The following is a 24,561-nucleotide window of genomic DNA, read 5'->3' on the forward strand; positions in this document are numbered from 1 at the left end:
CGTTAGTCATAAATCGTGGAGTCCTAATATCGATGACCCTCTAGCTCACAATAGACTGTTGGACGAATTTTTTCTGCATATAAATATTTTAAATAAAATTCTCTTCTTGCGAATATTTTATTGCTATATTATAATTAGGTTTGCAATAAGGTAAAATGAACGAGAGATGGCCCCACATTTTAAAGGAACCGCAACGCATAGGACCCCTATAGCCAAATTCGAGAAGGAAAAAAAAATATGTAAAAAAATATTGAAGAGTCAATTTTTAACTCCAGATTCAAATTTTATTTATTATATTAATGAGATTGTTCGAATGAAAAGTTTCTAAAAAAGAACTATTACTTATACTTGTGTCGAGCAGCCGTTTCCTTTGAAAAAGGTTTTCGCTTAATATTTCTGCTAACCTAATCATGACCGCAAACAAAAATGCAAAAAATAAGGTTTACAATTTGCTTGTTTTTTAACCTAAATGACAATATTTTTAAAAAAGATTTAAAAATCATTTAGTTTTCCTTTAAGGAGGAAAGGTTGGAAATTGCAATATTTTTACGTCATTGAAAAAAGGTTTTTACCGCGATCCTTTTCGTGACAATGAAAATAAAGTTAAAACTCAAGGTTGTCGTAAGGTTAAATGCTTTCTGGGCTATAGTTTGTTTAAAATAAGAGCTCCCCCAGACATTCTTCTATACCTCTGCTGATAATATGATAACGAGGTGTGACTATTTCAAGTAGTGGAGCGGGGTCACTGTTTTGGAGTGATTTCTGCTCGGGTCAGCATGAGAAAGGGAATCACTTTCTTTGGTCTATTGTGTTAATCCTAAAGTGGAGTTAACCACTTTAGGTACTCCTTAAAATGCACCATTCTTGTTTCCATAGCACCAGATGGCTTCAGACTTTTTGGCAGGAGGAGTTCTTAGCTTAGACAAACTAGAAACCTGGCCTCACTTCGTGCATAACTGGTGACACCAGTTTGAATAGGCAATCGCAATGCTTGAATACGCAATCTGGGGAGAAGACCAGCATATCCACGCTTTTGGCCTTTCTCCTCTCTTCAGCTGTGTAGGAATGTACTACGCTATGTTTCCTTTTTTAATATTTTTTGTTTTTAATTGTTAAAAATATTTTTTTTTAATTTTCATGATGCCTTCTTTTAGAACTATGTTTAATGTAATTTTCAGTTCCACATAGTTTCCCAACTTAAAAGATTTTAATCTATATGAAAATCAAGACAGAAATCTTCTATAACCCTTCACACACTACTAGTGAAAGCAAGTGAAGTGTTGCCATAGGTAGAGAGTTCTTATCAACACTACCTGCAGCCCATTTCGGTCACCAATAATGATTGGTGCGGTGCACTAAAGTAACCAGTTTTAATACTGCGGCAAGCCAGTGCCACTAGTGCGAATAATGAGACATACCCAACTTTGATTGGCCCCCAATCAAATTCTCGTTTACATGCGTATTTGAAGGCTGTTATATATAATCTACAAAAGCTATAAGTTAGTTTAGTTTAGACTAAACAAAATATATACTGTTCCTACATCTTCTTGCCTTGTTTTTATTTTTATGTAGTCACCGACGAGTATTAACTAATTTGATCCTAAAAATGAGAAAGTGATGATTTCTTTCAGTACATGTTTCATAAAATGAGGTTACGATCTCGAAGTAAACATTTTCTCAATCCTTACAAGTTTATAATTGCACTTGTGGCGTAACTACCACTATAAATATAAAATACCAAATCACTAGTATATAAAACATGTTAACTTGAATACAATAGGAGGTACCTTTTGATAGATGAAGATTGGCATGGTCGATACTTAATTCACCTCACACTGATTTTATACTTATATCAAATTAAACGAAATTTCCATTGGTGGAAATATAGTGGTTTAATTTTAAAATTAATTTTTAAGATATTATCTAAATCGTGTACAAATTGTATGTTGGCTCTTTTCTTTTCAAAAAAGTAAACTGTTCGTATTTATAGTAAAAAAGTATTTCGTATTTCTGTTAGCTTTGTTTCGATACCTGTTCGTGCCAACGATGACGGTCATGGAACTAAAAGAATCTAAAAGTTTTCCTGTTGAGTTATTCGTCCTATTACATCAATATTGTTGAACTATATGGGTTTTTAGTGTGTCTGCGGTACTTTTCCATTATACCGGCGCAGGCGATAAAGGCGCCAATAATGATGCAACCAATTCCAAACTGAATATCACCGCTGGTAACCTTTTGTCTCCACATTTTCAAAGGTAGTCGCAGTCTTTTTTTTTTTTTTTATCGGTCACGTTTTTTTTTTTCTAATACGAAAAATTAACTTAAAAAACAATGAGAATTTGGGATTTGCCCAAAACACAGGAAGAGAAAGACGTTTTGGATGAAATTGCAACATGTGATAAGAATCATGATAAGAAATTGTATATCGGAGGGGAAATTCGAAGGTGCTGCAACCTTTCATTTTATCGCTGTAAAAGAAGTTCAGTAAAGGCACATGGTTTCATTAATCAAAAATGAGCTTTTTGAAGTGTGTGCAGTTTATTTATTTTTGCAGCAAAGAATTAACTTCAGTTAAATGGTCTGAAAAGCAGTTGGAAATCAGTCACGGAACAATTATAGACTAGAATAACTTCATGCTTGATGTTTGTGTGAATTTTTTTCTTAAACATGAACAACGAGAAGTTGGAGGACCTGGCATGATCATCGAAGGGGACGAAAGTTTGGTTACGAAGCGAAAAAACTACGTGGGATGGATTTTAGCACAACAATGAATCTTGGGTGGAGTTTGTCGGGAAACAAACCTTGTGTAGGTGCCAAACCGATCCTCTAACACTTTCAAAGCAATTAAGGAAAATATTGAAAAGGAAACTTTAATATATGTTCTATATTAAATATGTATGTAATATAAGTAATTCATGGAAATTATACTGCACTAGTAAGCTGGAAGATGAAAATTTCAAAGTGAACCGTAAATGCAACTTTGTCGATCCGGAAACTGGAATGCACGCACAAAAGATAGAGAGACTGTGAAGCAGTGCCAGGGGTCTGCCCAGGCCTAATTTACTACCTTTAGCGGTACCTTCACAAATTCAACTTTAGGAAAAACGGTAGTTTCACAAATTCAACTTTACGAAAAACAATAGTTTCACAAAATACTTTTTCTTAAAATTTTATTTTTGTGTCCCTTAAGAAGCAATAAATTCATATTTTTACCATATTTTTGTGTTGATTTTTCAATATAATTTTTAATCTTTCACAAATTATGTCTAAATTTTCACAAAATAGGTACCTCTCAGAAAAACCTAGACAGACCCCTGAGTGCGAAATGGCGAAGCACCGAGGAATGGTACACCATCATCTGGAAAGTTAACTTGCGGAATTTATGTGGAGAAAGCAAACGGAAGCCCCATTTGTTTGAATTTTAAGCAATATTAAAATGTTTATGCCTCCGAAGTATAAAATTATTTTACCCATTTATTAACTGTTTTTTTTATGTATACTGTTGTTCCGGCGACTGTGTGCTGTCACCAAAAAGTCTGTTTGGTGACATTTGCGCCGGTATAATGGAAAAATACCGCCATTCATTTGCTTTATCGTGGGTGCCACTCTTCAGTTGAAGACTGAAATTAGTCTTGCGAAAACTGATTTTCCTTCCTCCAATAAATATTTACTTTTCAATTTGTTTTTAAAATTAAAGTGATCCATTACAATTGTCACATCACAATGAAAGAATGGGATGGATTGAATTTCAACATATGCAACAAAATTAATATTTTTGAGTTGGCTCCAATTTATATTTTCATCCCAACATTTGAGTTAAATAAGAATTTTTTTTTTTTAAATATCAAATCTGGGAGAAATGTTGATGAAGTGAAAAATAAGTAGAAATATGAATGGCTCCAAAAACAGTTAATTGTGTAATTCACAGGGTTTGAAAAAACCAGGGTATTTTAGAAAAAACCCAACCCTCCTGGGTGTTATTGAAAAACCCAGGTAAAATTGGGTTTTATTTGAAAAAACCAGGGGGAAATTGGCTTTTTTCATTTAGTGCTCATAAACTTTTAAGTTTTACTGTGTAAATATTTTTATTTATGAAAAATTGTTGTATAAGCTTGAAAAAGAAGTAAATTCAAAAAGTTATTTTAATTTTGTTGTATGTGTTTTATATTAAGTTTAAATAACACATTATCACTAATACATATTTGACTCTTCTTTATTGTTAAGTATATAATGTTTCACAATTTTTAACTCAAGCATTATAAAATATAAATGCAGTAGTATAAAAGGAAAAAGTTTATTATCTTCTTGTTTTCACACACATTTACTATATTTATAAAACATATAAAAATTACCCATTATGAAATTATAATCTGTAAATATTATAAATCTGTAAAATATGTAATAATCAGTAAAAACAAAAATTTCATCTGACTTTTGACTTTAATAAAAAACTGAAATAAATATTTAATGATCTTCCTTGTTTTTATAATAAGATTAATAGAAAGTGAAATTAAAATTATGTATGATTATAAAGAGTATCAGTTACTTGTCCCATTTTTTTCAAATAATTAACCCTAGAAAAATGATTTCATTTTTAGATAAATAATTTAAAAAAGTTCTCTTATGAAAAGTTTTACCTTAATTTTTTAAAGCCAGAAAGTAAAATTTTAAACTTGTTATCGTATCACTTAGTAAAAAAAAAAAATTTCTTTTTAATTTTTTTAAACTTATGAATTAATAATAATAACCTGTTTATTAATATATAAAGAATGCAACTATATTTGAAAAATTGATCTTTTCAGAATATATTATTTAAATTTCTATTTGATTTAATATCATTCAGGGTTGGGTTTTTGACGTCAAAAAGTGGTTTTTGACATGACAAGGGTATAATACTGGTTTAAACCGTCCCAACAGTTGCCAGCAAACAACAAACCCAGACGGGTTTTTTCAAAGTGGGCCCACTTGGCAAACCCTGGTAATTCAGCAATTGGAGTTAAAAAATATATAAAATTAGCTAGGTTTTTTTTCTGTGAAAAATTAACCTTAAAATAAAGAAAAGTATAATTTACAGGGTATCCACACACCTGGAAAGTCATGAATTTTGGTATTGAACGAAATTTGTCATGATTTTAACTAATTTTTAAAAAAAAAAAATCATGGAAAGTCATGAATTTAGGTCGTCGAAAAATCTAATTTTTAAAATGGAATTTACCCCCTCCCCAATTACATGGTGTTCCGAATATCTGAATTTGTAACAAAATCCCCATTCACAATCATATTTTACTAAAATATAAAATGTTTTTTTCCTGTTCTTTAAAAATTAGGGTGTTTTTTCAAAAAATGAAAGAAAAAACATCATTTCTAGAGCAAATAATCTTTTAAACTTCTGTGATTTCAGAATTTATTATTTTTATTTTAACAATTTAAAATTCTATCTGAAGCAAGCGAGTCGTTGGCGATTTTTTTAATTCCGAAATGAGAGCAGAAAAATTAGGAGTATTTCTTTCCCTTGCCATATACAAGAAAATTATCTTTAGAATATAAAGTCTGCAGAAAAAAATAATAAAAAAAATAATTTGCTTTTGTATTTTTTTCAGCTATTTTATTGCTTCGACTCTTACTTGACTCTGTTTTTTAAATTTAAAATCAATAAATATGTAGATGCAGAGTGTAACAGTTTTGGTGATACCTATCATTTCAATTAATGTTATTATGTTGCTTTTTTTAAATTAATTGTTGTGTTTTTGCCGGGAGAAAATAGTAACTTCGTTAAGTCATTAAATATTCTTGGAATTAGTCATGAATTGAAAATCTAAAATGTAGCAGATACCCTGCAAAGATTTCTTTTAAAAGAGTCAAATAAATTTAATCATGCCAACCCTGTTAAATTTTTAAAGCCTTTTTTTCTTCTTTTTTTGAGGACTATCCAGAATAATGTGGAATCCACTAGCATATCTCACCTTTGAGGAGAAAGCTGCTATTTTGCTTCAGGTAAAATTATTACAATATTTTCATGTGTGTACTTGAATGTCTTTGTGAAGAAGAGATACATTTTGAATTTGCTCATAAATGTGTTCTTACTGGTAATTTAAATATTATAGTCTGAAGTCTGGCCGCGTCTGGATTTTAGACTTTCCACTGTAGGTAGAAAATTCTAGCCAGAAAATTCTTCTGCAGTTTTTATGATGTTAAGAGTGCAGGAGACGAGCACGAACTCACTTTTGTTGATGTAAGATATACAAGCAATTAAAAAATAACAGGGCATCATAAGGCATTGTTGAAAAAGGAAAAAAACTTTGTCACATCAAATAATACTGCAATACTTTTTTGAAAAATTAGAAAACATGAAGTAAGAAAATATAGACCAGGGAATGTTTTTTTTTCTTTTGATGGAAAAAAAGAATAAAGTTTATAGAAAACTACAGGTGAATGAAAAAAATAAAGGACTGCCCTCTTTTCAATAAAAGAGGGAATTAACTAGTCATTTTAGCATTATCTCAGGCATATTAGACATTTTTATTTCTAATAAAATGCTGCAAGTTTGTTTAATAATCAAAATAAATGTTTTCTCTTAAGGGTGGATGTCTGTTTTCATTCTTTTGCCTCTCTGTCGTTATTGCATGGAAAGTGTTCAAGAAAGTCCAGCAGAATAACAATGACCTCCCAGCAAGGGACATCAGCAAAGGTCATCATTGGTGTCCGATCGATTCATTCTGTAACACTGCCTACTGTAGTATTTGTACAACACTCATAATTGATGGCTATTACTGTGATTCCTGTGGAGTCTGTTCTGATAGGTCTTGCCTCAAGAAAGCCAACAAAACTCTGAGCTGTAAAGCTTTAGCCACCGAAGACACTAACATGAAACATCACTGGATAAAAGGCTAGTTCTTTATTTTACTTTGAATAATGAATGAGCAGTATGAAACCCCCTCCGATTAATCTTAATTATCAGGTGATCATTATTGTTTTTACACGACTGTTTGCACTTGCTTACGTGTTTCGATTGGTTAAATTAGATTATTGGATACATTAGACAATGTATTATATAAATATAAATTATTTTTTATATCAGGTATTATATTACTAAATTATAATAATTAGACCCAATTATTAGACGCGCTGTAGTTTTTTTATTAGTTATATATTTTGCACGAGTTTATAGACAAAACATTTATATTTAGAAATGCATGTAATGAGTTTTTATCCAAGAGATTTTTTTATATTCTTCCTATTTGTATTTATTTTTAACGTATTGCATTGCAATGTTAATCAATTATTACATGAATGTAAACAAGTGCAAACCGGTTTTAATCACAATAAACAATAAAACTGTATAGTGTCACCTGATAATTAAAATTTTACACAGACTCATTACCCATTAGGCCAGACTAGGGCCCTCAATGATTAGGGACCCCTTAAAATGGATTTTTTGAAAGTAAATTTTAAAAAATTTCAAATATATAGTTTAATAAAATAAGATAATTTTTTTACATAAAGTTAATCATATTTATTTATTACTTATTTTAGTTATTTTACATATTATTATAGTTTATGTATTATAAGATTTATCAATGTTTTATGAGTTCAAATGTGTCATTTTGATTAGCGTGCAAAAAAATTGAAGGGAGTACTACAGCGAGCTGAGACTTGTTTAAACAAGAAGCAAAGAATTAAATGTTGTTGACATTATTGAGACACACATGAAAAAGAAGTTATTTAATGCCTCAACTGAAGTGTCTCATAATTTTTTTAGTGTTTTAAAATTATTCAGTGTCCGTAATTCTATTTGATCAATAAATAATTACAAAATTATTTACTAAAAGGTAAGTGTTTGTTCATTGTTTTATATACTCTAGAAAAAACTCATACAACTGGTCACTTTCAATCAAATTTTTTATGTCGTATAAAATGTAAAAAATTTGAACTGTTTATTAAATAATTAGAATTAAAAATGACTCTCAATTTGTTAACAAAGTACACTTTTTTTTTTTTTTTTTTTTTTTTTTTAGTTTTATGCATTATTTCTTTAGAATAACAAATTTATTCTAAACTGAATTTATTCTTAACTGAAACAGTTTCAGAGTTACATAAAATCAAAATTCCCATCTAAACTCAGTTCACTCATTCTGAACTTTACGAAACTTTATTTCAAGACAAACTTGGATTTGTTTTTCCAAATGTTGAAACTGCTCTTCCCATTTTTCTAATGCTTATGATAACAAATTGTTCTACGGAGCGCTCGTTTTCAAAAAGGAAACGAATCAGGAGTGAGCAAAGAAGCGTCATGTTTCAAAAAACGATTAGATATGCTAAGTTTGATGTTTATCGAATCAGATGTTCTCCGTGAAATTAATTTTGATAACATTCTAGATGAGTTTATTGATCGCACGAGCAGAAAAAAAAATTTTTGAATACCAATTTCATAGTAGTGTTGATTTTGTAAAAAACTTAATTAATTTAAAATTTTTTCTAAATGTTATGATTATTTTTTAGTTCTAATTTAACAAAATAAAGTAAAATTTAATTTATTTTAATTTTAAATATGCTTTCTGAAATGAAAAGATGTATAAATACTTTTATATTTGAATAAATAAAAAATATATGAGAAAAAGTTTTTAATCTAATGGCCCCAAAAATGTGAATGGCCTAGGGCCCCTCATATACTTAATCCGGCACTGCATAGACTCTTATAGTGCGTCTAATAATATGGCCAGGGACTGTATATATATATATATATTAGAAGGAAATAACCCCAGTCGAACATACACAGTTGAGAGGGAGTAAAATTAAGATCTTCCCCCTGTAAAATGCCTAACTCACCATAATTTAAAGTCATCTTTTTCATTAAGTGTTAATGAAGAAGTATACAGGGTAATTCAAAATGCAATTACAAACAGCTATTTAATGAAAAATAATTTATCCATAGAATGTTATTTGCAGAAACTTAATTAGAGAACGTTTTTATACTGTTTTGAGTAATTATTCATTTGATACATTTGCTTGGCAGAAGCATATAAAATGAATAAATACAAAATTTTAAATTCAATTATTTAATAATTCAATTAATTAAAATCAATTTATAGAAATTATTTTTTGGGAAACATTTTAGTGTTACCTATTGATTCCTAAAGTAACCTCCTCAATTGATTCCTCAATTGGGACTATGCTTTTTCGAAAGTCGTAATGGCTTAGGGAATGGAGCGTTCACCTTCCAATCGAGTGAACCGGGTTCGAATCCCAGCTGTGCCTGGTCAATACGAATCCCGCATACTGCTCGCACCGACCGCGGTGCTGACGTAAAATATCCTAACTCACGCCTAAGTCAGTAAAATATCCTAACTAAGCCTGTCAGTGGTAGACAGATTATCTGTTAGAATCCCCGTGCCATCACACTGACCATGGGAGATTTTCGTGGTTTTCCTCCCCATGTAATGCAAATGCATAATTCCATCAAGAACTCTTCCATGAAGACAAATTTCTCCCAATACTTGATCCAGGAGTTCCCTTATCATTTAGATTGGGTTCAAAATTACAAAGCTACGGAATTGAACATTATTAGGGTGCATAGCATTTTAAAAAGTGCTTAAAGGTGCATTTTAAAATTCATAAATGTGCTTTTTTTATTCGGGGTTTGTAAAAAGTACTTAATTTTCTATAATTTAAAAATATAATTTTTCTTCACCATGTCTATACTCATTCTAATTTCCAAAATATGAATGATTTTCACAATTTTCTCAGCAATATTTATCAGAAACTAGTTATGTTATCCTGATTATGTAAAGTTTTTGAATTTTATTGATTTTATGTTTATAAGATGAGAACTTTAAATGATCTAAAAATAATTTTCATTACTACGCGAATCCTAATTACGATATTTTTTTTGGTAAGTGATTGAAAATATTTTTTGAGTGCTTAAAAGGTGCTTATTTTATGTAAAAAAATCTGGCTATGCACCCTGTAGTAATTGTAACCCCCCACCCCCCCGAAAAAAATTGGGTCAACTGTTCAATGATGGTTATAATTATATCATATTTGAGTATGTCAGAAGAAAAAAAAACATGCTATTCTTAACCCCTTAACATTTGTAATTTTTCAGGAAACTTTCCATCCGTCTATCCTTGTGATGTCTGTCAAGCAGATTGTGGAACAGAAGCTGCACTCACTGATTTCCGCTGTTGTTGGTGTCAGCGTAGCACCCACAAACACTGCCTCACTAACATGGCCACCCATTGTGACTTTGGGCGCTATCGATCCTTCATCGTCCCACCATTTTGCATCACTTTAAGGAAAGTTGGAATAAAAGGGCATTTAGTGGTGGATGAAGTTCAACCACCCCCTTACAGGCCCTGGAGCCCTTTAATAGTTATTGGAAATCGCAAAAGTGGAAACAACGAAGGGGATCTCGTTTTAAGATCTTTTCGAGGTTATTTGAATCCTGCTCAGGTAAATATTTTTCCTCATTTGAAAAGCAACTGAGGATTCTTACTTTCCTGTTATTCCACAATTGTTAATTTTTAAACTTATGATTAATTATAATTGAAATTATACACTCATATTAAATGACACTAGACGAGGATATCCTGGTCGGCAGGGTACCGGACTCGCGCTCATGAGAACGGAGCCGACAGAGGATTTTCCGTGCAGTATGTGGCGGCGGGTGTACGTTAAATTTGTAGGATCACAAAGTCCTCCATGTTCCCATAATTTATACCTATGGGGATACTGAATTGGAGATGGATCGTTCTCTGCTTTGAGTTAAAATTACGATCTGTGGGCGAATGAGTGGGTCCACAAGATAGACGAGTGTGACATATGTGTGTGGCAGAAGTAGTCTTGCAGACAAACTCAGCCATTCTGCCTCGATGGCCGACATTAAAAAAAACATTAAATTACACTTGTATTAAATTGAAATTTCTTATTAAATTTAAAAATTGAAAGGAAAAAAAATATTGTCATTAGGTTTTTGATTCACGTCTGTAGTTTGTTTTAAAAGTAATCTCAGATTCAGTGTTATCCAAAATAATAATGATAATTTTAGAGAATAATTTTACTTTTCCTGTTATTTTTGAGTGGGGAAATTTAAAATAGATGAGAAAATTTTGAAATAGAAATTATGTTTGTAATTTTTTTAAACAATAGATAAAAAAATAATTTAGTGTTTAGATGAATTGTTTTTTGATTTTGAAAAATACTGCTGAAGCAAAACAGTTACTTGACAAGTGTCTTCTGAAATAAAAAGATCTTCAGCTGAGTGGACAGTAGCCGGCGAAAATCTCAAATGTCAGGTGACAAGGTTTTAGTCTCTATATTTTGGGAGGTGCGCAGTATTTTATTCATCGGTATCAATGCTATCGATAGGGAATATTACATAGCATTATTAGATTGACTGAGCGAGGAAATCAAGGAAAAAGGACCTCACAATCGAAGAAAAAAAGTTCAGTTTCAGTAAGACAATGTGTCTCATTACAAGTCGGTGAAAACAAAGATTAAATTTCTTTCAACTACTTCTCCACCCAACACTCTCTCCGGATCTGTCTCCTAGTGACTCACTGGATCTTTGCAGATCTTAAAAATATGCTCTAGGAAAAGAAACTTGACTTAAATGAAGAAGTATTTTTGATGAAATTGAAATTTTGAGAAATTAATGATGAAGTATTTTTGAAACTATTTTGAGAGCAAGTACAAATTTTGTACAAAAAAAGGCATCAAGAAGCTAGTAGAGCATTAGAATGATCTTTCTAGAATTAGAGTATGTTAACAAATAAAGTTGAATTTCTAAAGAAATTTTTTTTTCTTAGCTAAATCGGAGACTTATTGAGTGATGTTATTTGTGTGTGTGTATATATATATATATATATATACACACACACACACAGAGAAACCTCACTGCAACTGTATTTTGGGGACCCAATAAATATATTTTGTTTTTGTTGTTGCTTATCCTCTTTAGGCCTTACGAAGTCAGACCAGATCTATGAACCCATTGACCTGAAGAAATCAAATACCAAAAGAGGAGTAGAGTAAATGTCTTCCCAGAGAAGACCAAGACAGTTCAGGATGTGATCGGTGGAAGCCCGGTGTGGATGGCATTTAGGGCAGATGGGGTGGATTTTAGTTCCTTCGGAAAATAGAAAACCTTTAAGATGGCAGGTAGCTAGGCGGGAGATGGTGGTGCAGACTCTCCTTTCAAAGGGAAGGGTCAAAGAAACTGCAGGCTTATTTTCCTTGCACCAATGGTGGGTGGGGGGAATCAACCAGTCTCTGAAAAGCTGGGATTTCTTTAGGGAGTAAAGTTCAAGATAAGTAAGATCAGAAGAGGTAGAGTGCAGTTGTTTGCAACCCTCTTTAGTTAGGCTGTCCGCTAAATCATTACCATAGAGACCGACGTGAGAAGGAACTCACTGCAGGTGAATATTATGTTGGAGGGACAAGAGTTTTAGGTTGTTTACGATGGAAATACTGATTTTGTCGCCAATTTGGGTCCGGTTGTTGAGATGTTGCAGGGAGCTGCGGCTATCAGAGAATATCCAAAGGTCTTTAAAATAAAGGTCATTTTGCATAACAAATTCCGGACCCCTGTTGATAGCCAGAAGTTCACTTCTGAAAACGGAGCAGAAGTTTGAGTTACGCTGGCAGAGAGAAAATTTTTCATCGGGAGTCTCGATGTAGACTCCTCTATCAGCATGACTATAGATTTTGCTGCCTTCAGTGAAAATTTTTGCGTCTTGTTTTGGAATGGAGTGAATAATTTCGAAAGCCAGTTGCTTTAGATGATCGGGCAGGAATTCCTTCTTATTGACAGGAGTGGGAAGGTTGAAATGGAAGAAAACTTCTGAAAGATCTTCAGAAGGGTTCAAAGAACTGTGAAGGGAGTGCGGCTCTACATTATCGACAAGGAGGTTTTGAAAAACTATTTGCTGAGCCTTTGGGAGAAAATCCAATTGCTGAGGTATTTGGAAGTCTTGTTATGTTGTCCAAAGCTGAGGAGCTTGTTATAATATTTTACCAGGCTGGCTTGTCTTCTGGTATAGAGAGGCAAAAGGTTAGCTTCATAACATACAGTGTTGGCTGGGCAACTCTGTTTCAAAGCTGTGATAATATGGGCAGCACTAAGTTGGACCGTTCAAGTTTATTTAGATTGGTCTCAGAGGCACGGCAGAAAATTGGACCGTATTCGAGAATAGGCCTTATGAGAGCAAGAAAAGTAGTTCTCAGAGAGGTCGCATCCACACCCCAGTCTCTGCCAGCGATGTACTTCAAGATGTTCAAACGCTTTCTAGCTTTCAAGGTAATATGTTCAATATGCTTATTGCTGGTAAATTCAGGATCAAGAACAAAGCCTAAGTATTTTGGATGTTTCTCATAGATAAGTTCCTGGCTCTCAAAGACCAGTTTTGGGTGATAATTATACAAATGCTTATTTGTAGTAAAGAAGGTAGTTGTAGATTTGCTTGGAATAAAGTGAAGTTTATAGTCAGCAGCAAAAAAAGAGATAGACTCCAAAGAAGCATTGAGTCTGGACTCCAAGTCATCCAGATTGTTTCCTTAGCTCCAAAGGGCAATGTCATCAGCAAAGAGTCCAATATTTGTGCCCGAGGTAATTGTCCGCTCAATGCCAGCCAAATAAAGGGTGAACAGAGTAGGGCTAAGTACGGTTCCTTGAGGAACTCTTTGGCTTAGTTTATAGGTGTCAGAAAGTGTTTTGTTATATTTAACCTTGATAGATCTTTCTTGAAAATAGTCTGAAATCCAAACTAGGGCATTACCTCGGATGTTGAAGGTGTCATGAAGCTTTACGATCAGTTTGTGTTTCCAAACCCTGTCAAAAGCTTTAGTAAGATCCAGTAAAGCAGCGACACTATGATGAGTAGGTTTGAGATTCTGGGCATCCCTGATGGTTTGCGCAAACAGTAGGACTTGGTCTGTTGTGCTATGGCCCTTTCTGAATCCATATTGTTCTCTGGGAATGAGTATCCAGTATAAACTTGAGTCTTGTTAGGAACATTTTCTCCATTAACTTGCTAGAAGTGCATGTAAGGGCAATGAGTCTAAAATCTTTCGAGGAGCAAGTATTCTTGTTTGGTTTTTTGATTGGAATAATAGTGGCTCTCTTCCATTCCTGTGGAAGTCGCCCTTGTCTCCAGGATTGATTAATGATGTTTAGTAGCCATTGCTTCCCTGAGCTGACAAGGTTTTCAAGCATGCAGCCATAAAGACCATATATATTTTGTTGTAGAAGGATATATTGTTATATAGAGGGCCTACATACTTTGGGGACACAATAAGATTTAAAAAAAAAAAATTTTTAATGTTATATATATATACAGTGCCCGCCGCTAATAAAATCACCGGATAATAAAATCAGCCGCTTTATAAAATCAAATCGGCAAGATCCGAATCGTTACAATATTAATACAAGTTAAAAACATCCTTAAATCAATCACATCCTAATCCTAATAAAATCAATGCCACCACTTTTTAAAATCAAAATTTTGACTACATAATAAATCAAAAGTGCAATATTTCAGCTTTTTTTGTTCTTATTTATAAAATTTTATTTTTTCGAAGTTTAAAGATTTTTTTAGAAGAAGCAACAGTTACTCACAAACCTGTGAAACAGGTGTGGTTAGCACTTTCCTGCGATATACATAGTGTAGAGTTACATAGTGTAAGAGTGAGAGAGAAAAATGTGGGTGGTAAGCAGCGAGTTCATAGAAATCAATTTATCGATGTCGATTCCTTGACTTGAATGAAGTTTGGAGAAAGCTATCTCACTCAACAAGGGGTCGAATTCTTATCTTACTTTTTATTGAATGAACCATAGAAGGGAGAGAAGTTTCTTTTGTTATCCATCTTAACAGCGAACGTAAATAGATTTCCAAAAACTGTTTGTGCTCATGTTCCATATTATTTAAGCCATTTGAGTAAATTATAGTTAGAGTACATATCATTTTTAAGTTTCTTTTGGTGTTAAATTTTATCAGCATGCCGAAAAGGAAGGATTTGAGTCTTAATAAGATAAATTTGAAGTGTTGCAAAACTATGATAAGCTTCCTAAATGTAGTCAACGTGAAGTTTCAATAAAATTAGGGATTTCCCAAACAGCTCTTTTCAACATTTTGAAACAAAGGATAAATATTTCCGAGGAAATAAAAAATAATGGAAATCTGTCAAGAAAGCGTAAACGCAAAGGAAAATTGGTGGAAATACAAATGGCTCTGTTAGAATTCAAAAATGCACGCGAACAAAGAATTCCAATTTCCCATGGAATTTTATTTCACAAAGCTCAGGACTTTGCTAACTTATTTGGTGATTTTGATTTTAAAGCTGCAGATGGGTGACTAACCTGATGGAAAGACCACAACAACATTGTCTATAGTAAATTGCATGGTGAAAAGCAAGCTGGTGATTTTAGCTCTGCCGCCGATCGGGTAAACGATGTGTGGCCAGCACTCATCAAAGACTGTAAACCAGAGCAAATTTTCAATACAGATGAAACAGGATTATTTTTCCGAGCACTTCCTGAACACACACTGCTGTTTAAAAATGAATCGACTGGTGGATGTAAAAAAATAAGGAAAGACTAACCGTGCTACTAACATGCAACATGACAGGAACTGTGAAAAAAAAAACTTTAGTGATAGGAAAGAGTTTAAAACCTCGATGTTTTAAAGAAGTAAAACACCTGCCCACCAGTTATGCCAACAGCTATAACACATGGATGACATCCAGCATCTTCACAAAATTTCTTCTTGAATGGGACAAGGAGCTGAAAAATGAAAAGGTCCTCTTACAATTGTTCTGCGCACCCTGCTGATGAGGACTTGCGTTTGAAAAACATTAAATTAGTGTTTTTGCCACCCAACGCTACAGCTATTATTCAACCCCTTGATCAGGGAATCATAAGATCATTCAAGTTTCATTACAGAAAAATGGTTGTTCAAAAAATCATTAGTGACATAGACTGTGACAGCTCTTCGGAACTCTTAACTGCAAGCAAACTATTGAAATCCCTTACTATTTTGGAATCAATGCATTTGATTCGTAACTCATGGGACATTGTTTCAACCCAAACAATATCAAATTGCTTTAAAAAGTGTGGATTAAGCACTGGCGATGGAGCTGATAACTGTTTCGAAGAAATGCTCAGCAATGAAGAAAATGAAATGGACAAGAATTTTTCACGTTACGTAGCTATTGACAATAAACTGCAAACATCAGGAGAAAAATCTGATTCTGAAATTGTTACAGACATCAGAAATTGCAAAGTTATTTCCAATCAAGAAATGGAGGAATCAGACTCATCAGTGCCATCTTCAATGGAAGTCAGAAAAGCACTTAATGTATTGCAGCAAGCTTTAGAACAAAGAGGAGGAAATATCGAAAACTATAAAAACTTCTATAAACTCTCAAATGATGTTGAAAAGTTAATTTTAAATACTGCAACTCAAGCAACCATTGATCAGTTTTTCGCAAAAATTTTGTAAATTTAATCTTATGTGGAATTTTACTTTATTAAAATAATTAAATTTGTTAAAATAAAGCATTAATGTTGTCATTATTTCAGCTTTTAAAGTGTGTTCATTTAGAATATATCGTAAAAATGTGATTTTTTTTTTCAAATGTTGAATCGCCTCTTAATAAAATCAGCCGCTTAATAAGATTAAAAGAGCATAAAACGAAAGTTACTTTAATAAATGGCGGGCACTGTATTAACTATAATATATTTATATATTATTCAAAAAATTATTTTGCAGAGTGTTAATTATGGTTAAATATTAAAAACAATTGAAATAAATTCAGAAAATAAGATTGTAAACATACCTGAAAAGCATTTTTATTGAAAATAATCTGATATTTTTGTTTGTTTATTAATTTTTTTGACTGTTAAGTCAACCAACAAAGTATGCATTGAGTCCAAATCACGATTTCTTTGTGAATTGTGCTCCACCCTCTATGGAAGAAAATTCTCTTTCAGGTGTTAATGTGTATGGTCATTTGTGACTCAGCGTGAAGGAAATGAAATCTAATAGGAATTTGTGAAATCAATTCTAAGAATGAATAGAGAAAATAAGGTTCAAATATGGAAAAAAAATTGTTTTACTGGGGCAATAGCTTTAGAGAATATCGTAATATTTTGAGAAGCATGACATTAATTCATATGCAAGTTCGTCTGGACCACGAAACATTATTGCAATAAAGGGAGTTGTATTGGATATCGTCGTAGTGAGAGTTCACCGTATATATACACAGTTGGACCTCTATTTAATAAAGTCGCTGAATTCCAGATAAAAAATTTGTTGTATGAAAAATTCGTTTAACAGTAAATCACCATTTGAAATACTAAAACGGCATAAAACTTGTTTTAAATTCATAAACACTAGACTTAAATAGGAATTGAGACACCTTTATTTTGTAAATTATTATCTACTATCGAATTGTTTCAAATGATTTTATCATATGAAGGTCTTGTGATTTCTTTATCATTTCCATCGCCTTCCTCACAATTTATTGCTGTATTGATTTTATTTTCCACACTGTCCAAAATATCTGATTCAGTTAATATTTCTGTGGGTGCAGCTTCAGAATCAATAAAAGGAAAGTCATTAATCTATAAATGGTCGTTGATTTCGTGGTTCTCTCTTAGATGTTCCCATATTTTTTTAAGTTCTTCTAAATGAATGTCATCCTTGTCTTCCGCACATTCCAAATTCTTCATGCTGGCTAAGAATTCAGCTTTAGCAAAGCTGTTACGAATAGTAATATCTGTGACATCATAGCTTTAGAAATTTCTGTTATGCTTTCTCGTAAATTGAGTTTTGGCGCAGATTCCTGTACGAAATGCAAATAAGAAGGTAAGGGATTTTACCGCTTCCTCTAAAAGTTAAGTGGCTGCAAAAATCAATTCAAGGTCATTTCCATCAAAAAATGTATTAACAAGTTTGAAATGTTTCAAATTATTTTGGGAAATGGAGAAAGTAAGTAAGAGAAGTTTGTTAAATATAAAGTTCACTTAGCTATTTGGAAGTCATTTTACGAAGAATTCGTTAAATAGAAGTCCGACTGTGTGTGAGTATATATATTGGGAGTACAAATTAGTTCAGTCCGTTTTCAAAAGATGACTCTGGCTGTTATGAATGTTTCATAGTGACAGCTGGTTTCGGTGGTTTCAGATAGGTCGGACATCTGTCAATAATTTTCAGTTTATATCGCTTTGAGTTACATTCAAAAACCCTGTTTTCTACTTTGTTGAATCTGTCAAATTTTGTGGTAACTAAGTAGCATTTGCTGGACGTTTTATATTTCTGCTTTAATTGGAGGAAAAGTGCACCTGAACTGCATCGAATGCTTGTAGAAGTTTATGGTGACAATGCTCCAATTTACGAATCATGTAGAAAATGGTTTCAACGTTTCAAGAATGGTGAATGATGTTGTATAATATGAACTGCTACAACCTGGTGATTCCATTACCGGCGATCGGTATAGGTTAGAACTGATTCGTTTGAGTCGTGCATTACAAGAAAACAGCCGGAATATGAGTAAAGACATGACAAAGTTATACTGTACTCGCAGGACATTGTTTCTACTACTTACTGGGTGTTCCGACGAATGGAGCACAATTTGGCAGGTCACTGGTTCACTTCTTTGGCAGAAATCGAAAATTAGCTCCTAACTTGGATCACCTCAAAAGACGAGAAATTTTTTCGGGGTGGAATTTGAAAATTGCCTGAGAGGTGGGAAAAAGTAGTGGCCATCGAGGACAATACTTTTATTAATCTGTTCATTAATTTTGTTCTGAAATAAATGCATTTTAGATCACAAAATAATGGACCGAACTAATTTGTTGTCCCAATATATATCTGAAATCTGTATTAAAAACTATAATTGCAGTTTTTTTTTTTTTTTTTTTTTTTAATATTTCAGATTTATATTATTTTTTTAAGACTCTATTCATTAAAGTAAGGAGTAGCTGTTGAGAGAGGAAAACTTAAATACCATTTTTATTTTTAGGTAATTGATTTGGATGAGGTGAAACCGGAGAATGGACTGCTGTGGTGTAAGTTGATCACAGATCACACCTGTCGCATATTGGTTGCTGGCGGAGATGGCACCGTAGGATGGGTCTTGAATGCCATTGACAGTTTGAATATTGAGGTATTCACCTTAATGTATCTTTTTATAATTGCCATTAATACCATAAATTCTGATTAAAATGTTTAATTATGATGAAGAGCAAAATTTAAAACATAAAACAGTTTATTTAATTGACTTCAAAATATAGTAAATTACATGGATTTAACAACAATTATTCAGTTTCCTCTTTTCTCTCCAAAGCCTGTTTTTTAGACTAAAATCTGATTTTTATAATTTGGTGCTGATCTTTTTTTTTTTAATGATTTTAAGATAATTTTAAAGAAATGTTTCCATTATACGATTTAAGACAAGATATGGATTAAATCTTTTAAATGAAGATCTTGGCAATTATATGTTACAACTAACTACGAAATCATGAATCTCTCATTATTTTGGAAAAGTTTGGGAGCATCTGAAGTTTACACTTGATTTAATGATTTTTTTTAGTTGAAGAATGCGATTTAGGAGTTCATCCCTTACCTATCACTAATTTTTCACCATTCTAAATTTATACAAAGTTTTAAAAAAAAATCAAAAACAATAAAACATCTCAAAAAATATACATCTGATGGAAAAAGTTTTTTTAAATTTTTTTATTATATATGGGGGACACTTGAGTCTATTTCCCATTGGTCTCAGAATTGCTACTCTGTTATTGTTACCCAGTGGACACCTGTGACGAAGCCACAGCGGTGGGATAGCGTCGCCCTCATCCTACCATCCATGCTTGCAGTGGGACTAAAACCCACAACCAGTGGCCCTGTAGTCGAGTACAGTAACCACTGGACCTGTGATTGGCAGCTTGAAAATAGACTCGTTCAATTTTCGCGAAAGTTATTCAATCTCGATGTTCCACCGCCCGAGGGGCAATTTTTTACTAAAGATTCAGTTTTTCATGAAAGGAAAACTGCTTATTTGATGTCATGCATTTTGCTTCACAGATGGAGCTGCAACCCAATAAATTTAAATAAGATACAAACTCATTAAAAAAATAATAATAAATCTGAATTTTTTTTTTTTTATTTAAAAAATTTATTAAAAAAATGAAAAATATCTATTTTTATGTTTTTAATCTGATGAATTCTAAAAATAAATGAAGAAATAGCACTAGAATTGTTTTTAGTTTTATTTTTTGAAAAAAAATTTATAAAAATTTAAAAATGTGCATTTTTATGTTCTTAATTTGACAAGTTTCAAAATGTTTCACTTTAAACAGTTTGTTCCTGATTTTAATTTTTCCTCGTTTACAGCGCCATCTGTGAAGCAAAATGCATAAATCTTGATCAAATAGGAGTTTTTTCTGGAGAATCCAAATCGCAGATAAAATATGGGGGGTTCATATCTAAGATTTCTAAAACCCAGCCCTAGGGATGGGATGGAACATCAAAATGGGTTTCATTGCATCAATATGTATTTCTTAAGTTATCTGATTGTAACTAAACTTTTTGTTTTTTAAGTGTTATTTTTGTTTAGCCTCTCATAAGCTCTGCATCAAAAGAAAGACACTTTTATTTTGATTAATATTTTGTTTCAATTTATATACTAATACATATATAATGTGTACAATGTATATAATATTTTTATGTAGAGCCTCACCTTGGAAAAATAAGTATTTTTCATTTATCCATTCATAGAATATTATTCATTTTTTATTTAAATTCTGTATATTTCCTCATCTACTTAAATTATCCATGCACAACAGTTTATGTAACAACTGTTGTCTGCAGGCTCTTCCAGTAAAGTAAAAATAGGGATTCATTTGGACACACTATTTAATTTAAAAGAATGAAATGTGTGGAAATAAAAACTTCAGTTAACTGTATCTTACCCAGAAAAGAGAGAAAAAAATAGTTGTAAAATTATTTCATTTTATTAAAAGTAAATCATCTGTGTCTATTGCCTTTTTTTTAATTATAATGCATATATTAAGGCTTTAAAAATTTTCACTAATAAATAAATTTTATTACCAGAGTGTGGTGTGATGATCCAGAAATTCTTAAAAAGTGACCTTAAAAAAAGCTTGGAGAAACATTAAAATTGCATTTTATTATCAAATTTTTTTTTGTTGATAGTCTTAAAATGTATAATAATGGACATCTAATTCTTGAATAATCAGTCGAAACCTCTTTTTGCGAAAACCGACGCAATAACGAAAATTTGTTTTACCGGTATTACGAATTTCAACATTAACCAAAATTATTTCCTTACATTTGAATTTTTCGCATAAAAAATATTGCATTTAATTAGAGTTTTGATCTATTTGTACTCTACATATAGAAAATATCAAATCTATATTTTAAAAGCTCACAAAAACAACTAAGATTAAAAGGATTACTTAAAAGAATTGTTTTCTGTACAAATGATTTAGAAGAAATTATAAACTTCTCTAAATAATACACATTTTCAAACAACTGAACTCACTCTTTAGGAAAGTCACTTCTTCAAACATGATATCATGTGTTGGAGTTTTCAGGTTGGTCCCTACCTTGTGTCTTTTATGCTTTTCATGCCTTTTTATTTTGAAGATCAAAAATATTTGATTCCTGAGATCGTTTTGAAAAATGGAAAAGTGTTTTGATCATGAGAGAAAGCTTATTTTCACCTTCGGATTACGAATTTCCTAATATCAATATTTTCAATTTGTCGTTTCTATGGAGATTTATTTGCGGATTCAGAAAGCAACTGCTACATCTAAATTTTCACTATTTCGAATTTTGCTAGAATGGGGTTTGACTGTATATCTTTAAATCCAAAAGAAAATATTTATGTTTTATAAATTATTAATACCAGCTCACTTTTTATTGGAGCATACTTAAAACGTGAAACTCAAAATTTATTCACAAACAAATTACTCTTAAAATACGAATAATAACTCGAAAACCGTAAAAAGGGGGAAAAATAGCTAAAAAAGACTGTGTTTCTGTAATTGCTTTTATGACTCCTTTATTCACTTCATTCCTTTATTAGCCATTGCCACAGATATGCATTTTGCCTCTCGGTACTGGAAACGACTTATCCCGAGTGCTGGGTTGGGGACACTGTTACTCGGGTGAAGTTGAAGTGAAGAAAATCTTGGATCAAATATCAGCAGCTACTCTCACAAAATTGGACAGGTATTTTACACCATTGTTGTTTCCAACCTATTTCAACTTATGATGTCACTTTTCACATTTTTTAGCCTCACAATTCTAAACAATGTTTTTTCTCTGTAATATATTTGTTTTTCCAATGCAAGCCAATTTATGTTACAAACATTCTTAAGGACAGTCTTTTTTGAACTCATTTTATGACAACTGTAGTGTATCTACCACTACAAATATATAATTTCAATTCACTAGTATATGAGACACGTTAACTCGATTCTACGGTGGGGTAACTCTTCACAGATGAAGGTCGATAGTGTCAATAACTACTATTCCCACATAATTGGAAAGTTGTTTAAAATCTAATGTAAATGATTATTATTTATGCACTAACTTCCCTTCGCACCTTTTGTAGGCTTAGGACTGACAGTACTATCTAAAATAGCTCTGGCGTGTTTAAAAGTTTTTTTTTTTTCAACTTTTAAATATTTTTAATTAATTTTCTTAAACTTTTTTTTTCATTTTGAATTATTTTTATCATATATCAGTTTTTTATAATTTTTTTGTCAATTACTGATTTTACCACATTTTTCATTATTTTCCATTGCAAAAGAAATCCAGCAATGATTTTGTTTAAAAGAAGATCATTTTTTTTTTCTTGAGCAGCCATATATCCCTTATTCTTTTTAAATAAATCAACCGAACTGGATCAACATCATTTTGACGTTTTAGCCAATTTATTGCAAAATCTTATGAATTGCATGCCTCTATATGAGAAGGTCCATTATCTTGAACTTGATTACCTACTTCTTCCTCTTCGTCTGTGGAGTTCCGATTTTCCTTCAAAATTTCAGCAACAATTTCATCATTTTCATCCGAAAGATCTATTGGTTCAGAAACTTCAGTTTCGCTTGTTTTTTTGTTAAGAATTTTATTCCAAGATTTAAGATTCCAAGCAATGTAATCACTAATCATTAACCATAAATGACAACTACCCATCCCCCAATTATAGAACTTCAGCACTTATCTATTCATAAACTCCTTCTGCATTCCAACCATTGTAGACTATCAAAATGAAGCTCGAACTTTTGGAAGATAATTTTCAGTTGTAAAGGGCTAAAAGGGTATGTAGGTTTAACTGTATCACAATACATGTATGTATGGCTACTATAAGAAAACTGCTAAAAAGGTTGTAAATTAAATATGGTCTTCAGATGTAGGGGATATTGTTTATTCTTCTTAATTTAGAAAAATTGTCCATAGGTTAAAAAGTATTCCAAACTTTAAAAAAAAAAATTAATTCAGACATAGTTCGGATAATAAGGGTGCGGATAATCGGCGCTCTACTGTATTTACAAAACTGAAACATATTTGAGATCAATGCTGACTTTTCATCTTTGACACATTTTTTCACATTTCTCTTTGGATGGTTTTTTCTGTTTTAGTACACAATTTTGCTACTCAAAAAACTGAAAAAAATTGCACTGTAATTAACATATCTATATTTGTCAGTAATATTACAATTATTTTCCCTTTGCATTTGCTAAATCTTAGATATATTTCTCCTATTATTGGTTATATTATTCATATAAATTATTTTAATTTATATTTCCAAATGTCCTTAATTTTATTTTAGTTAATGTTTTTATATATATATATATATATATCAGTAATGTAGCATTTAAGATAACAACATCTGAACTTTTATATCATAGAATTTAGTTACATTAAAAATTTCAATTATTGTCCTTTTGTGAGTAAGTGTGAATAGGCAATCCCCGAGAACAACCCTGATTAATCTTAAGAAAAATAAAAAGCAAGTTTGGCATGATTTAAAAGCATTTCATGCAAAAAAATCATTAATATAAGTCACTGATATTTTTTTTTTAAATCTTAAATTTATAAATGTAAAAAATATTATTTATACAATACTGTATTATTTAATATTTGCTTAAGGCTGTAGAAATAATCATTGTTTGATATCGAATCTCCCTGATAATAATTGTTTCACTCATAGAATGAGGAATAAGTAATGAGATTTTTTTTCAGGAGCTTAAGGTAGATTAATTTTTCACTTCATATAATTTGCTGTTTTACTATTAATAAATATATTTCAGTTATACTCATTTAATTTTACACATATTTATTTTAAGTAATTTTAAAACTTATTAAGTCTTATATTTGTACATCTAATTGCAAATAAAGAATAAAAACTTGTTCAAACTTGAATAATTCTTTTTTAAAAATGTTTTCTGGTCTAAATTAATTTACGTTTCATTTTACAAATTGCTTTCTGTTTTTGCAATTTATTAAGTAGAGTTTGATTAAAAAAATAACT

General features: G+C 31.5%; 1 protein-coding gene across 1 annotated transcript in view; it reads left to right on the forward strand.

Moving 5' to 3' along the window:
- The first annotated feature begins 1,509 nt into the window (after positions 1–1,509).
- Dgkepsilon (diacylglycerol kinase epsilon) overlaps positions 1,510–24,561 on the forward strand; it is a 36,046-nt gene continuing 12,994 nt past the window's right edge. The window contains exons 1-6 of the mRNA XM_043054483.3: positions 1,510–1,665; positions 5,924–5,994; positions 6,580–6,886; positions 10,103–10,449; positions 19,018–19,161; positions 22,108–22,253. Coding sequence (XP_042910417.1) covers positions 1,635–1,665; positions 5,924–5,994; positions 6,580–6,886; positions 10,103–10,449; positions 19,018–19,161; positions 22,108–22,253 — 1,046 coding nt within the window. The 5' untranslated portion in view covers positions 1,510–1,634. The remainder of the gene's footprint in view (positions 1,666–5,923; positions 5,995–6,579; positions 6,887–10,102; positions 10,450–19,017; positions 19,162–22,107; positions 22,254–24,561) is intronic.

This window comes from Parasteatoda tepidariorum, chromosome 5 (genome assembly GCF_982258835.1).
Source record: "Parasteatoda tepidariorum strain Cologne lab strain chromosome 5, Ptep-v5.0, whole genome shotgun sequence".
In the NCBI taxonomy this organism is placed as follows: Eukaryota; Metazoa; Arthropoda; class Arachnida; order Araneae; family Theridiidae; genus Parasteatoda; species Parasteatoda tepidariorum.